This window comes from Wyeomyia smithii, chromosome 2 (assembly GCF_029784165.1).
Source record: "Wyeomyia smithii strain HCP4-BCI-WySm-NY-G18 chromosome 2, ASM2978416v1, whole genome shotgun sequence".
NCBI classification, from domain to species: domain Eukaryota; kingdom Metazoa; phylum Arthropoda; class Insecta; order Diptera; family Culicidae; genus Wyeomyia; species Wyeomyia smithii.
The window spans coordinates 42,330,960-42,346,668 of NC_073695.1; the positions used below are offsets into that span (position 1 = coordinate 42,330,960).

A 15,709-nucleotide genomic window follows, 5' to 3' on the forward strand; every position below is an offset into this window, starting at 1 on the left:
TATCTTACGAGAGAGGGAGGGGGGTGAATTGATTTTCTTACGTAAGAAAAACATTGTTAATGTAGCTCTTCAAAGGCCTTCTCACGAAAACACACAAGTTTGGATGAGTTGAAGAAGTCCTTGCTCAAAACTTGGAAGGAAATTCCTCAAGATGACATTCGGTTCACCGTCGAGTCAGTTGTTGTTTTTCATTGTTTTTACTCAATAAATTTTTTTTATCACAAAAGTTTTCTCTTACTTGCCAAAAACATGGTTAACGGTCCTCTGTTTCTTGTTGCAATAATTACGGCGCACCCTGTATAACAATCAAAGTATCTTAATGCTGTCTTCGGAAGGATTAATTATATGAATAACCTGCATAATCTCAAATCGCCAAAGACGTTATTAAATTTATCGAAAAAAATTGGCTGTAATATGCTATAACTTTCCAAGGAAAATTTATGGAGATATGTAGTCTTCGACAAAAATGTGTGTTTTTTATGACACAATGCTTCTTCCGAAAAATGTTTTTTTTTGTAAAAGGTAACTAACGAAAGTTAAGTACAAAAAACTAATTTTCAAGTAACTTCCATATAATATTCTCTATAACTTTGTATCCTATTTCTACAACTTTGCCAAAAAAGTTTTCTAGTTTTCAGTATAGTGAACTTTTCATAACTTTCGAGATTATGCTTGTCATTCATAAAAACAGTTGTTCCGAAGACACCATTACCCATCTAGTACCAGACGGACTTCGGTAAAATCACTGTGAATCTTTATTAACATTTTTTAGGTATTTATATAAGCTTTTTAGAGGTTCAACTGAAGCGTGTCTAAAGGCAGCATTGGACACTAGAGGGTTAAGCTAGGATAAAGGTGAAACTGGAATTAGGCTCGGCGTTTTGCTTTTTTGAAACACTATGCGTTTCGTATTATTTTTTTTTATTTAGTAAATTTTAAATTTTTCGTTTCTCATTTCTCTATAATAAGACAACCACCAATGTTTGAAAAATTTTTTTTGTAGTTTTCATAAAAATTAATAAATTTTTGAAACATAAGCTGTTCGAGTTGAATAATTTCAATTTTATTTATTCCTTTTGTTAAGAAAAAAGGTTCTGTTCACGGTGTATATTTTTTTGGAAAGACAATATTCCTATCACAATATGATACCTATTTTGGCTCTAGTAATATTTGTAAACATCAATACCCAATCTTATAAACCCTTTTCACATAAAAGTGTTGATTTAAAAAAATACTAATAGTCCAAGTTGGCATCTTAAACCCATCAGAACATCTGTTCAAAGTTTCAGCCAAATCGAAAATGACAATTAAAAAGAATTAATCAAATTTGTTTTTTTTAGGAAATTACTATGGTGTATGAAGGACTAGGAATCACGTATGATAGAACAAGTGAACAGTGAACCGCTGCTACTATAAATACACTGCACAGACAGGAGGCAGCCTGAAAGTGATCTTTTTGTTAATTTTTCGAATTGTATTTATTTTATTGGAAGTAACAAACAAAAGAAGTGTCTAATGTTAAAAACCGAGGTTCATGTAGAGGTTAAAAAGTTCCCCCAACATGCATGTCTGCAAGTCATGCAAACAAGCTTGCATAAAAGCTTGTATACATGACTGGGTGGACGAACAGTGCTGCTGTTTTCACCGTAAAAGGTGCAAATGCAATAGCAGTGAGTATTCTTTTTTTTTCTTAATGTAAATTTGGCAATGAACATCTATTTATTTTCTACTGGTTTTCAATTTTCTATTATTTCTAGTTTAATTCTGTTGCATGTAAAAAATATTTTCATTTGTTCATTAATTAACTTTTCCTCTATTAAATAAATATAACGTTATATAATGATTAAGCACGGGTCAATAATATTATAATTAAGCACGGGGTGGTATAGATGTATCAAATGAGTTGAAAGTCTGAAAGAATTCAGAAAATATCAATACTATTTTGAGGGGAGTTTATCGAATAGAAAATCGACTACGGAATGTACTGTAAGTATTCAGTCATTCTGCAAAATTGTTTGGAAGGTCTAGAGCAAACATCTTTTAGATTCCCAAAACTAAGAGAGTTGTCGAAATGAAAGATAGTTGCAACTGTCTATTTCCATAATATCACTTCCATATCAGTTATTAATTGAATAACATTTAGGTACTCCCAAGAAACCTTTCATAAATCATCAGAATTACAATACTGTGTAAGATGTTATTGCATTCACCAGTGAAATACATTTCGATTAGTAACAGTTGCTTTTGGCTATTTTGAATTAAATAAAATATACAATTCTACTCAACCTAATTTTGACTCTTGATAAAATTTTATTCCTTGTCCATGTGTGTAGAAAGAATATAACCTATACTAAAACTTTTTTGTAGTTTTATTCAGTTCTATCTAAATATTATTTTTACTTTTCATCACCTGTTCACTGCCTGTGATCGCATAATTGTAACATTCGACATTTTATGGATTTCGTGCTTTTTATTGGGAAATGCTTAGAATAGTATGTACTTTTTACATCTGGAAAAATATGCTTATGTTTGTGTGAAAAAATTCGTAAAAAATACCAAGTTGTTTTGTCACATAGCGTAAATAATCGCATAATTGTCACACTACTTAACTTTTTCAACTTTTTTGTCGAAAAAGTTTCCATCCAAATCCACATCTGCATCCTTTGGAACTCGGAAGTTATTCTGGTCCGGTAACCAACCACCGGTGATCCGTTTCTGATGTTCAGCTCATGCTTGTTGAATACATGATGTTCAGCTCATGCTTGTTGAATACATGAAAAACTTCTTTTTCCATGTGATATATTCCAAAAGTAGCTTGAAAGTGACGGCATAAATGTATCATTGCAAAAATTCAACCAATTTGACTTCAAAAGTAATATTCAATGTATACATAGTGTAAAGTAGTGCTTTCTTCATGATACTAAGTTTAGTTAAAGTGTCTATTTGCGAGAATATATTAGTAACAATGCATTTAAGGTCAAAATATAAAAGTGCGAATTGCTCGAACAACCAATTTTGCAAATGTTACAAATATGCGATTATGGGCAGTTCAGTCTATAGCCAATCTTGTTGTAATTGAGAGATTTAACATAATTATCACCATAATATTATAAACCAAATTGGACAAAACATGGCACGTCCCGAAACATACTTTTGTTTTTCAAAGGACAACAAATCGATATCAGAGCTACCAATGTTCCTCTCCAAACTTTAACGTTGAAGTTTACTAACGTCTATATCGAAGTTAGGCGCCTGAATTTGATAATCTAGTGATTCAACCAGGGAAAACCAAGGAAAAGTGGTCAGGTTTTGAGCGCTTATTATTCAGTCATTTATAATCAAGTTTTCGAGGTTTTGGCATCAATCGATCAGAAATTCTTTTACGGTTAAATTTATGTAACAAAAACAAACTATTGTTTGAGATACACTATTCAAAAATTGGTAATTATTATCGATTGTCTAGATCATACCGCGCAGCCAATCACTACCTCTCTTCCCAAGCACAGTCGACACTAACGGATACAATCGATCTGACTTTGTTGTCATTGTTGTTGTCACTTTCTGTTTCCAATGCTTATTTTCGTTCCTTGTCATTCCATTTTCTACTTAACCCCTCCTTCTTTCTAACCAACTGACGAAGCCTTGATATAAAAGGTACCGTTAGAGCATTTCACCCCATCAGATTCCTTACTGAACCGTACCGTTTACATACGGACGCTAGGTGCTAGCAACTGAAATGAGGAAAGACAAAAGAGTACCGGTCATCTCGTGCCGGTTTCACCCGTAATGCGAGTGGCTGTTAATAGTACATGGCTTCTGCAAAATACTAAAATGACTGGAATTCTGGACGGACTAACCAGTAAACAAGAATAATCGGCAAATGGCAACTGGCACCTGCAATTCCCTCTACTATTTGTTTTAATGGAATATAAGAATATGGCAGTCAACGTCATGCGGTCGTGTCTTGAATACCACCCTCCTACTATTTGGACATCACTCGGTTCTCTTCGTCAGTAGCAAAGAAGGAGAGAAAGCTCGTGAAACCATACTTGTTGATTGAAGTGGTATTGCTATGAATCGCAAGTACAGGTATTGCTCGTCATAACGTAACATACCTTACAACGTTATCTCTTAATAACGTAAATCGATATAACATATATTTTTCCTCCGTATAACCCTATTTTGAAATTTCAAATTAAAATTGACTTTAGGTGTACTACGGAGCATCTAAAAATGCTTGGATGACCAGAAATGTCTTCTAGCTAATCGAAAACATACATTAGATAGCAGATAAAACATGTTATACATTTTTCAAATAAGTTTATTTTTTATGTTACTGTGTGGTTTAAATTCTGTTGTGACAAATAAATCATTAATTTTAGCAAAAAGATAGCAACACAGCAATACAAGTCACTTTAATGCTGAATTTAGCATATAAAACATGATTCGATATAACGTCAATTCGATGTAATGTAACGAGGAATACCTATAAACGTAACTGTGTAATGGAGCACCGCCGTTCAGAGTAAAAGTGTAATGATGTGACGCCATCAGTTCCGCGTGCTCTAAAGCAAATGAATATTAGTGATGTCATTTCTGTGGGTGTGTAAGATGCGCTTTTGTAAACGCGATTGTCGTGGGTTTGATACATGCTGTCGTTTATTGCGTGAGAACAAAAGCGATAGGAAAATTCGCACTGGAACAGTGATCCCAAATTTGCCGCAAAATATGTTTGAACTCTAAGTCTATTTGATTTATAATGTGATCTCTTTCCGTAAGAATATAAATATTCCTTAATGAAATAAAAGTGGTAGAGCTAGTTGAACTAACAAAACAAACGACCTTACAAACTGATGGCTTTAAAATTAATCTGTTCAAGAATGATCTGGAAATAAAAAGAGCTGCTTGGTGCGAGGTAACTATATATCATACTCATGACCTGAGACAACAATACTGAATCCCTAGTTTGATTTCAAATCAAAATAATTGCAATAAAAGTGTAGGTACTAATAAACAGCTCTGTTTGTTTGAAATCCTCTGCCGACACCAAACCAAGCAGTCCCATCCCAAGTTCCACGCTGGACGGAGGTGCATTTTGGACATCGTCGTCGTCCCTAGCGATGTTGATGCATCGTTCGTCTCCTTCTTCTCTCGTTCACTCGCGCTCATTGCTAACTTCTCCACAGGTTTGTGTGTAATGAATTATTTATGCTAAACTATAAACTACAGTGAATATGTTTGAATAGTTAAATTGTAGCTGAAAATTTAATGACCACTCTCTACGGCTACGACGATGCTGCGGTTTTCCCACCGGGAGGAGAGCGATCAGGGGAGGAATGTCTATACAACTACGACCGGATAGTCCCGTCCCATGCACAGAATGTGCCGAACTAGTCGGGAGGCTCTTCGCCGCGGGCGATATGTCGGTAGGAGCCAAAAAAGCCATTGCATGTTTTGAGTCCGTCGTTGTGTACTCGGTTGATGAGCGAGTCCCTTTCGCATGTGGTACCTAAAATGTGCCAACAGAGTAGGGCGGCTCGTTAGCTAGCGGGATGCCTTCGGTTCGGTTCAACTCTTCACGTCAGCAACAGACCGCCTGTGTGTTTATGGGTATGTGGAAAACATTTTTCCCACTCGTTTCGACTAAAGACTAGTTTTGCGTGAATGAATTGCCAGTTGGTGCTTTTCAGGGATAAAATTGTTACGAAGCTCATTTCGTTTTAATTTCTAAATTAGCATCCAATTCACACGTCGTTGTACTTTGCTGGTTCGGCTTCATTGGGAGCTGTGGTTGCCCGTTGGTGGCAGCTACCGTATAAAGATGGTGGAATGGTTCGAGAACATGGTATGCTTCGAGTATCTGTCCGAAATTGACTCATTAGCGAAACAATTGCATTGACGTTGATTGCTAGTTTGTTGTTTAGATTTCATTATGTGCCCTTTCATTTCTTAGCGTTTACATCATGAACACAGTAGCAAACACTCTACCCAAAAACTACTGACGTGAGTTTGACGGAACATCTAGACGGATTGGATTGCTCTCGTTTAAAAGCTTGTTCTAGCCTTACCGTGCTACGATCCGGCAAACATGCAAACATCGCCAGCTAAAGTTTACCTGGCAGAAGTTTGTGTTGAACAATTTCTAACGAACCCGTGAATGGCCTATTTGAATTGACACTTTATCTAGCCAGACATGCGACAAAAGGGACCTTCTGCCAATAGGCACATCTCGGTGAAAACAAGCAGGAGCCATTTTAAACAGGATGTTTTGAAAGCTGTTGCCAACGTATATTTTTGCGCGGAACAATACGTTTAGATTGGATTATTATCGTTGAAAACGTTCGGACGGCTGCGTGTACGAGGCTTGTGGGTGAGGACACTGTTGCAGCTATCTGCAAAGGTTGCGTGTCTGCCAAAATGATGCGGTTTGATTATGCGATCAGACGATACGTGAGTCGAGTAATGCCAGGTGATTCAATTTGAGAACAGAAATTGAAATATATTTTATGTAGCTTGTACCTTAGCTGTATACTTTCAAAAAGATATTTTTTTTATTTCATTTTTATGACAATTCAAATTAAAGGAAACAAAAAAAAACAGTTACAGTCAAAGACATCAGATCAAGAGATTGTATCATTGTGAATCGGATTGCATCAGAATTCTAACACTTATTCTACAACTTATTTTTGTTTATTCTACTGAAAAGTTTTTGTATCTCAAATCAAAACGGCCTTTGAAAAGTATAGATTACACGTAAAAAAATACATGATTGAATTAATTGAATAATTTGATGATCCAGATAATTCATTCTCACGATAGAACATCCCAAAAATAAATTTATATCTGAATGTTAGAAAGATGAATTGACAAAAGCGGAAATATTCAAGAATTACAAGAATTTTTCCAGTTTAAGCCTAAATGATTCTTTTTTGCTTTTACCGACCATTTTTCAGCACTGTTTTAAATTTTTAAATGACAATTTTAAAACCAATTTTGAATAATCTTTGGATCATTTTTGCCAATTTTTCAGCTATGGTCCGTCTGGCTTTGATAAATTACGTTACACACGAAACTGTTTTGGAAAAATAGCTACCTTCCAAATTTGAGCTACCTATAAATTATTCAAAATATTACACATCGCTAGCTACAATTTTGAACCATTTTCCTGGCAGAGCTCAAATACCGTTACGATAAAAGTGTTCGTCTTTAAGCGGCATCAAGCATCGATATCTAAACTTTTTAACGACTTTGGCAGTATGAGGCCGAGCGTTGTCACGCAGTAGAATAACTTTGGCGTGTATCTACTAAAATTGTGGTCATTTTTCGCGCAGAGCTCAGCTTAACCGCAACAACTGAAGTCGATACCCCGTGGTGGTTTCGTTCGGTTTCAACAGTTCACAATAAAAAACACCGACCTGGTCTCACAGTATAACCGACGACGTAGAATCATGACCGGGAAGTTAGCATGACTTTTTTTTCGTTGGTTTTTTTTCTTTGAAATGGTTCGGCGGGTAACTTCTAATACCTATGCAAGCTGTTCCTGCGTTTGACATGGATTCATCGAGCAATTCTTATTTGTGCTCTGTTTCTGCCGCTCGCAGAAAAATAATATACTTGCTGCTTATAGCACAGCTAAGCGAAACAAGAATGGTGAATCACTTTAATGAGAATACACAGTAGTACACCGCGGTGTTCACTGAGCTGATATAAATTCGATTTTTTTTCCAGCAAATAACGAAATCTACTTTCTTACTTAGATGCTTGATATATGATAAGGAGACACACAATGTGCTTTGTTGGGTTATTGAGCGTAATGTACTTTCGTGCAGGAAAAAGCACACCAATTTATTATCTCTCTGTAGAGATGTTTCCACCGCGGTGTTTTTAGGAAGCCACACAGACACACAAGATTCGCTGCTCTCTTAAGGAAGTGCATCGCTTTGCTCATCAGTTTGGGAGCAGCTATTTTCGCAGTGGAAGATGTTCTCCTAAACGCTAGTGATTCTCGGAGGAGAAAAGGCAAGCATGTTGGTAGTTAGGTTTAATACTCATCTGAAAGGTTAAACAGTGCTTTTTCGATTTTATCAACAGTCGTTTTTATCTCTACTCGCCAAATTCACGTTCGATTTTTTCACGCTTTTTTTCGTTTTTACCACGCTTTTTCAAACAAAAATCTAAATCAAGTTTAATGTACTTCCAGTTGTAGAAAGTGTATTTGAAACATCATTTTCACTTGTGCCCTGTGCCATTGCATGTGTATAGTTTTAAAAACTTAATTTATTAGATCAATTTTCTGGGGCAACCTAGTGTCATATCTGTTAGATTTTATTTGTGTCAAAGTTTTGAGAAAAATGAACCGAGAAACACGTATATCATTGATTTTGGAGCTAAATTTACATATTTTTCGAGCAGTTGAGAAAGAAGATCTATCAACAGCTCAAATAACCCTACAGTTTGAAGTTCATAGAGCATGGATTTAAAAATTATGAAATCTGGTGGTTCCACAATTTCACATAAACAAGCACTAGACTCTTCTTGCTATGCTTAAGAATGGGCAGTACAAATCATGTAGATATTGCATGTATAATCCCGTGAGAAAGATCGCAAATATACTATGGAGAAAAATATTATGAACTAACTATTTTTTTCGAACTGAATTTCTATTTTTAACAACGGCTTTTTCCCGTTAACGCGCAAGTTCATTAAGCTGACAGTATGTGAAATAGAGAGAACGAAAAATAAGCGAACTGGAAATATGATACAGATTTGGAAAAATATACCGCATCCCGACGGGACTTGAACCCGCAATCTCTGAACTATGAAAGTGCATCATTTTACTTAAAATATTATAAATTTTAATTGAACACAACACAAAAAATCCAATTTTTATCATTTCACTAAATTCACGGTTTCGACAAATTCACGGTGGAATTATTTTTGACCGTGATAAAATCAAAAAAAAACGAAAAGTATAAAAATTTTGTGTAATTTTCATTCTATGAAATGTTAAGTTAATATTACTGAGTTCTTACTTTCAGTTATTTTTGCTAGTTGTGTTTTTATCGTCATATCGAAGAGATTTACAAATTTACGATACAAATTTCATTTTCATATTATGTCGCCACCCCCTTCAAAAATGTTGAAAATTGGAAGGGGAAGAAAAAAAAAGTTCAAGCCGTTTTATTAATATTATTGACTTTTCAACAGCGTATATGCTTAATTTAGCAAAAAACAAGTCCAGTGACAGTGTAAGTGTCATCAAAAGGCAAGCCAAATGATTAATAATGTTAATAATGTGATATTTTTTATGAAAGCTATTCATTTTTTTTCTTCTCAGTGTTATTTATTTTTTACCCTTCTTGAATAATAATTTAATAAATTTTTCAAAGTCAAATAAAAAAAGGATTTCCTGCGGTTTGAAGTTTGAAGTGGAAATATTCCTAACGGTTGAAGAGTAACTTCGAGTAGCGATAAACAATCGATCGAATGCTGTGAGAAGGTGAACAAATCGGATCGAGTTCTTAGTTCTGTAGCATTATACTGCTGCACGCAAGTGTTGAAGCCTTGTACAATCAATGTGTCTTCCCGATTCGCACAAATTTTGCACTAAAATAAATGCACAATTTGCACAATAAATGTGTAAAATGCTTAACGCAACAGTTGTACTGCGAATACATTGACATAGATTGAAATCAGAATATATACCGTATACACGAGAATCGTGATGTTCCGGTAAACTTCAGTTTCGGGCGAATGATCATTTTGGGGCGCTCGAAAATACGTGTTTCGTTTTCTAGCGCCGGTTCATATGAACGACTTGCTCATCCCTGATAACACAGTGCAACAATTTTTTTGCCTTGGCTCCTATGTATGATTTTTTGATGAAGTTTGATGCGAAAATAAATTTCCCTGAGTTTGAACATATTTCAACTTAAGGGGCAACAATGGCGCCATTTTGAATTTTTGAGAAACCGGTAATTTTTGTGGTTTTTTCGACACCATTTTGTTTTGAGGCCGAATATCAAAATTCTAAGAATTTGTCCACATATTAGCATCCTTTTACCCATCTTTTGAAAAAAAAACAGATCTTAAATCGGACAAAAACTTAGCTCAAAACGGTGGTTCTACGAAACCGGTTTTGGCATAGTTTTAGTATATTTCACAAAACAAAATAATATCGATTATTTCTGAGTATTTATGGTAATTCGCTAATATCTTAAAGTGGTAGTCAAATTATATCTTATTTTGAGTAAAAAAGTCTCAGAAATCGAATGGTAGGTGTCTGATGAACGTAAAATGTCAGCAAAATGTCGATTTTGCCCCAATTCCCCTACAATACTAAAATAGGTTTATCTGCTGACATTTTACGTAGATCAGACACCTACCATTCGATTTCTGAGACTTTTTTACTCAAAATAAAAAAAATTTGACTACCACTTTAAGATATTAGTGAATTACCATCAATGCTCAAAAATAATCGATATTATTTTGCTTTGTGGAAAATATACTGAAACCCGGTGCTCAAAAATAATCGATATTATTTTGCTCTGTGAAAAATATACTGAAACCCGGTTTTAACTTTTTTTCTGGCAATAATATTACGTCATCATTTTTGGAACATTCCATCAGTTTATGACGTTATTGTTTTGTCACAGCAATATTGTCACAGCAATACTGAAAACTTTTTATATTGGTTATTGTTATAGTTATTGACGTTATTGTATTGTCACAGCAATATTGTCACAGCAATACTGAAGTGGTATTTACATTTTCTAGCATTTTTTATCTGTGAAACTTTCTAACAGTTCAAAAATGTTCTTTTTGTCTCGTTTTGCGAAAATATATGGACGCAGTAGTGTTAGTATGGTTCCTTGACTACCGATAACCATGCGTCCACATACATTTTGGGCTGATGGAGACGCACTGTTTAAAGTTCATGTAATGTGATTTGATTATGCAGCGACCATCTTTGAGTCACCGAATGCTGTAAAACTTAAGCTATTTTGTTCGAAAAAAAGTCAAACTAAAATACTCGCACGAACGCCACTAATAAATTCCCCGCACTTTTCATTTGATCTTGTGCAAAATAGTGGTTGGTTGCATTTTGCGCAAATAACATTTTTTTTACTCCACGTAACTTGCTAATCCAGTTAGAGCGGCAAACTCATTACCGAAAACTTTCCACAATTCTCGTACTCGAAATCCCGAAATTAAATATTCTGTCAGCGAATAATGGTAACCAACTTTCGGAAGGCGGGAAACGTTTATAACGTGAGCTGCGACCATGTTCCGTGCGCCGCGAGGACATAATTCACCGAGCTAGCTTACCGAATGGCAAACAAGTCTCAATCATAGCCCTCGGCAGGTTGGCTCATAGAGCAGCAGGGGTTTCCACTTTGCCGGCTAGGAACATATGTATGTGCTTGCGTGTGCACCGAACAGTACATGCTAATTTTGCACTTGTTTGTTCAATCATGTTTTGGGGGCCCAATTTCGATGGTTGGTCGTTCCGTGAATTCGATACGGGTTACCGCGTGGCGAACGGTGACCCGCAACTGTGTTTATTCGGAATGTGTTTCTCGGATCCAAACTCGGCGGGACATGTTTGTGCGTGTCATCGGTTTTTCAGGTGGGCTGCTGCCACTGCAGCTCGGTTAATGTTTGCACTCGTGTCTGTCTGGTGGGCGACACACCGACGATGATGGCAGACCCTGTCCGGAGGAATGGACCTTCACTGTCACGGAGTCGGATACCGGTTTGTGCTGGACTAAGGGTGCGTTAATTTTGAGCCAATTTACGACCGCACTGCGTAGACGCATAAATTGTTAACGTTATCAGTGGTGGAATTTTCAGACGGTAAACAAGTGTCGTGTTTCGATCACTGCTGGTGCATTATTAAGGTTTTAAACAAACAAGCTACAAAAAAAAAGAACATCACACCTCACAGTTACGTTAAGGTTAGGTAAATGAACTCACAATTTCAACTAATTGTAGTTAGTTTTGAAAATCGTGAATGTAACGTAACGTTAGATACAAATAAAATTGAAGGCTCGTTTGGTCAGCTGATTTTATGGTAAAGCGTAAGATTGGCTCTAATTTTTAATCTAATTGTTTTACTATATCTATTGGTAGTGTAACCAATTTTTTTTTAGAAAAGTAGCACAGTAAGAATTAAAAAGAAACTATCACAAAATGAGGGAAAATGTAGACATAGACAAAGATAATAAAAAAAGAGCGCTTAGTTTGTACAACGACACTCTATGAACCCACCGGAGTTTTGCGCGAGCGCAGCTGAGAGACTGAATATTTGGCCAAGCGGTTTTCAGTTATGTACCTTTCTCGGTCCGTAACCGTGACCGTACCCAGCGAAGGTAGACTGTTGGTACGGGACGGGTTCCGGTTGAAAGGGTGGTGGGACGTACGGCTGCTGTTGACGTTGTTGCTGGGGTACCGGATGATAAACCGGGACCGGTGATTTAACGTGAGCCCAGCCGCGCGGGCTGTGAGCACCTCCACCGCCGATGATTTGGGGCGAACGAGGCGACGCTAGTGAAGCCGTAGTTGAAGGTGAAGAATATCGATTGTGCTGAAGTTGTTGATAATGTTGTTGCTGCTGTTGTTGTTGATAATATGGAGCACTGACGGGACGAGCCGGTTGTTGATATTGTTGTTGTTTGTGCTGTTGGGGTAGAACGGCGCGTCCTCCACTGAACGCTACGGTTGAGGAACCACCTAGCGGAGAAACGGCACGGCGCTGAGGCTGCTGGGGTGTTAACAAAATTTGGGGTGACGCCGGCGGATAGCTCGGTGGATACTTGAGTTGATTAACTGGCGACTTTGGAGTACGCGCCGGTGAGGTGTGAGATGTTGCCTGTGGTACAAGGATGGATTGATTGCGATTGATGACACGAGCAGGCACGGTGATTTTATATTTGTGGTGAGAAAGGATGAGCGAAAGGCATATTTCGTGGTTCGTTTTTAATCGAAAGAAGAAAAAAGAAGAAAAATTAAATTAAAAATGATGATTTTTCTGATTGTTGTCAGTGTTCGGGGGAGTGCAAATGTGTGTTCATGATAAATGTTTGAATGTTTATTTTGTAATCCGTTTGAAATCATTTGATTATTAAAATTCAACCTGAAAATTCAACCAGAAAAAATCCAACTTGAAGAGTTAAACGATTCTACTTAATGGTTCCCAGAAACATAACACGGTATCTACGGGAAAGCACATGCTGTTGCAGTGTTTAATCATAATACGGGTATTAACTTGCTGCATTCTTCCGCCCGCTTCCGGAACCATAAAACAAACAGCGGAAGAACGGATTGTAGGAAAAAATAAAAAAACCTGCGTTCATTTGCATTTCAATGAACTAATAAAAACCGGTATCGACAACATTGCAAAAACCCTGCACAGAAATATTCGCAGCACCTGGCGGGCCGTGTGCACACGCTAATGTGAGAAAGAAGGGCTGTGTTTATGTGCTGAGCGGGAAGTCCTGTTTTCCGCTTTGAGAAGAACCGACAGAGACAGGGTTCACAATGTTGGATGCAAAGCGATTGTGGCCACCGATAATGGGGGATTGTGGAAAAGCGGTTTGCGGTTTGCCAGGTACGAAGATAATTTTGATTTATTTTGGAATTTTGCGGTACAGAAGCGAACGGGCGACCGGCAGCAACGCCAGGTTGGTGACTGGGTCGAAATAATCCGGAGGCAAGGAAGGAATTGAATACATCTGCATTCGGCAAGGTAGAGGTAATGCGAACAGTGGCGTGCTCAGATTCTGGCAAGGAGTGGAGATTGAACTTTTTGCTTTTTATATATCATGTTATTTAAGCCCAATTCCACTCATTGGGATTTATAAATTTTTGTTGTTTCACAATTCATTGATCGCTATGAGCTCAATGATTGGAAACGACCAGCAGAACCAATAAACATGATTCGAACAAAATTTTCTTAAAACTTTTTAAACTTTTTTAAGAAATACAGTCATACCTCGATATAAGGCAACCTTGATATGAGGCAACCTAGATATAACTTAACTCGATATAACGTAACTTTTTAAAATGTATTGAAATTTAAAATAAATGATACAGTAACTGTTTTTGGGCTATAAATTGCTTCAATAAAATGTTTGTAGTAAGTTTTGAAACCAATGAAACCGATACGAAAATTGTTAAAAATGGGCATAAGGAAGATTTAAAATACTAATAGGTGATGGGAAATTTCACGCATCCTTCAGTAACAATTCACAGTCTTGCATCAATTGAAAAAAATTTTTTTTTGCTTGTTGAAATTTTCTCTAAATGGGCGAAACAAAACTAATAGGTGATGGGAAATAGGTTTTCGCGCATCTGTGAGAAACCACCAACAGTCTTGCATCATTGAAATTTTTTTTTTGTTGGTTGAAAATTGTCCTAAATGGGCATAACAATGGTTTAAAAATACTGATAGGTGATTTGAAATAGGTTTTCATGCATCATTGAGTGACCTCTTGTATCAATTAACCCTCTAGTGCCCAATGCCGCCATTTGGCGGGCTTCAGTCGAAGTTCCGAAAAGCTTTAATAAATACTTAAAAAGTGTTTGTAATTTGGGCACTAGAGGGTTAGAAGAAAATATTTTTTTTTGCTTCTGAAAATATTTCTAAATGGGCGTAAGAAAGGTTTAAAAATACTGATAGGTTATGGAAAATAGGTTTTCGCGCATCTTTGAGTAACCATTAACATTCTTGCATAAATTAAATAAATTTTTTTTTGCTTCGATATAACGTAACTCGATGTAACGTAACCAAAATAAAAAAATCGAGGTATGACTGTACCATAAATTTAACCTGCAAAAAAAGCTCTCATTTCTTCCATGAATACTTCCAAGTAAAAGTAAAAAGTAAAAAGTAAAAAGTAAAAAGTAAAAAGTAAAAAGTAAAAAGTAAAAAGTAAAAAGAAAAAAGTAAAAAGTAAAAAGTAAAAAGTAAAAAGTAAAAAGTAAAAAGTAAAAAGTAAAAAGTAAAAAGTAAAAAGTAAAAAGTAAAAAGTAAAAAGTAAAAAGTAAAAAGTAAAAAGTAAAAAGTAAAGAGTAAAACGTAAAAAGTAAAAAGTAAAAAGTAAAAAGTAAAAATAAAAAGGAAAAAGTAAAAAGTAAAAAGTAAAAAGTAAAAAGTAAAAAGTAAAAAGTAAAAAGTAAAAAGTAGAAAGTAAAAAGTAAAAAGTAAAAAGTAAAAAGTAAAAAGTAAAAAGTAAAAAGTAAAAAGTAAAAAGTAAAAAGTAAAAAGTAAAAAGTAAAAAGTAAAAAGTAAAAAGTAAAAAGTAAAAAGTAAAAAGTAAAAAGTAAAAAGTAAAAAGTAAAAAGTAAAGAGTAAAAAGTAAAAAGTAAAAGGTAAAAAGTAAAAAGTAAAAAGTAAAAAGTAAAAAGTAAAAAGTAAAAAGTAAAAAGTAAAAAGTAAAAAGTAAAAAGTAAAAAGTAAAAAGTAAAAAGTAAAAAGTAAAAAGTAAAAAGTAAAAAGTAAAAAGTAAAAAGTAAAAAGTAAAAAGTAAAAAGTAAAAAGTAAAAAGTAAAAAGTAAAAAGTAAAAAGTAAAAAGTAAAAAGTAAAAAGTAATAAGTAAAAAGTAAAAAGTAAAAAGTAAAAAGTAAAAAGTAAAAAGTAAAAAGTAAAAAGTAAAAGGTAAAAAGTAAAAAGTAAAAAGTAAAAAGTAAAAGTAAAAAGTAAAAAGT

The 15,709-nt window shown here is 35.3% G+C and overlaps 1 protein-coding gene across 1 annotated transcript in view; it reads right to left on the reverse strand.

Annotated features, from left to right (window-relative positions):
* Positions 1-15,709, reverse strand: part of LOC129719578 (uncharacterized) — a 199,323-nt gene that overhangs the window by 58,582 nt on the left and 125,032 nt on the right. The window contains exon 5 of the mRNA XM_055670972.1: positions 12,335-12,871. Coding sequence (XP_055526947.1) covers positions 12,335-12,871 — 537 coding nt within the window. The remainder of the gene's footprint in view (positions 1-12,334; positions 12,872-15,709) is intronic.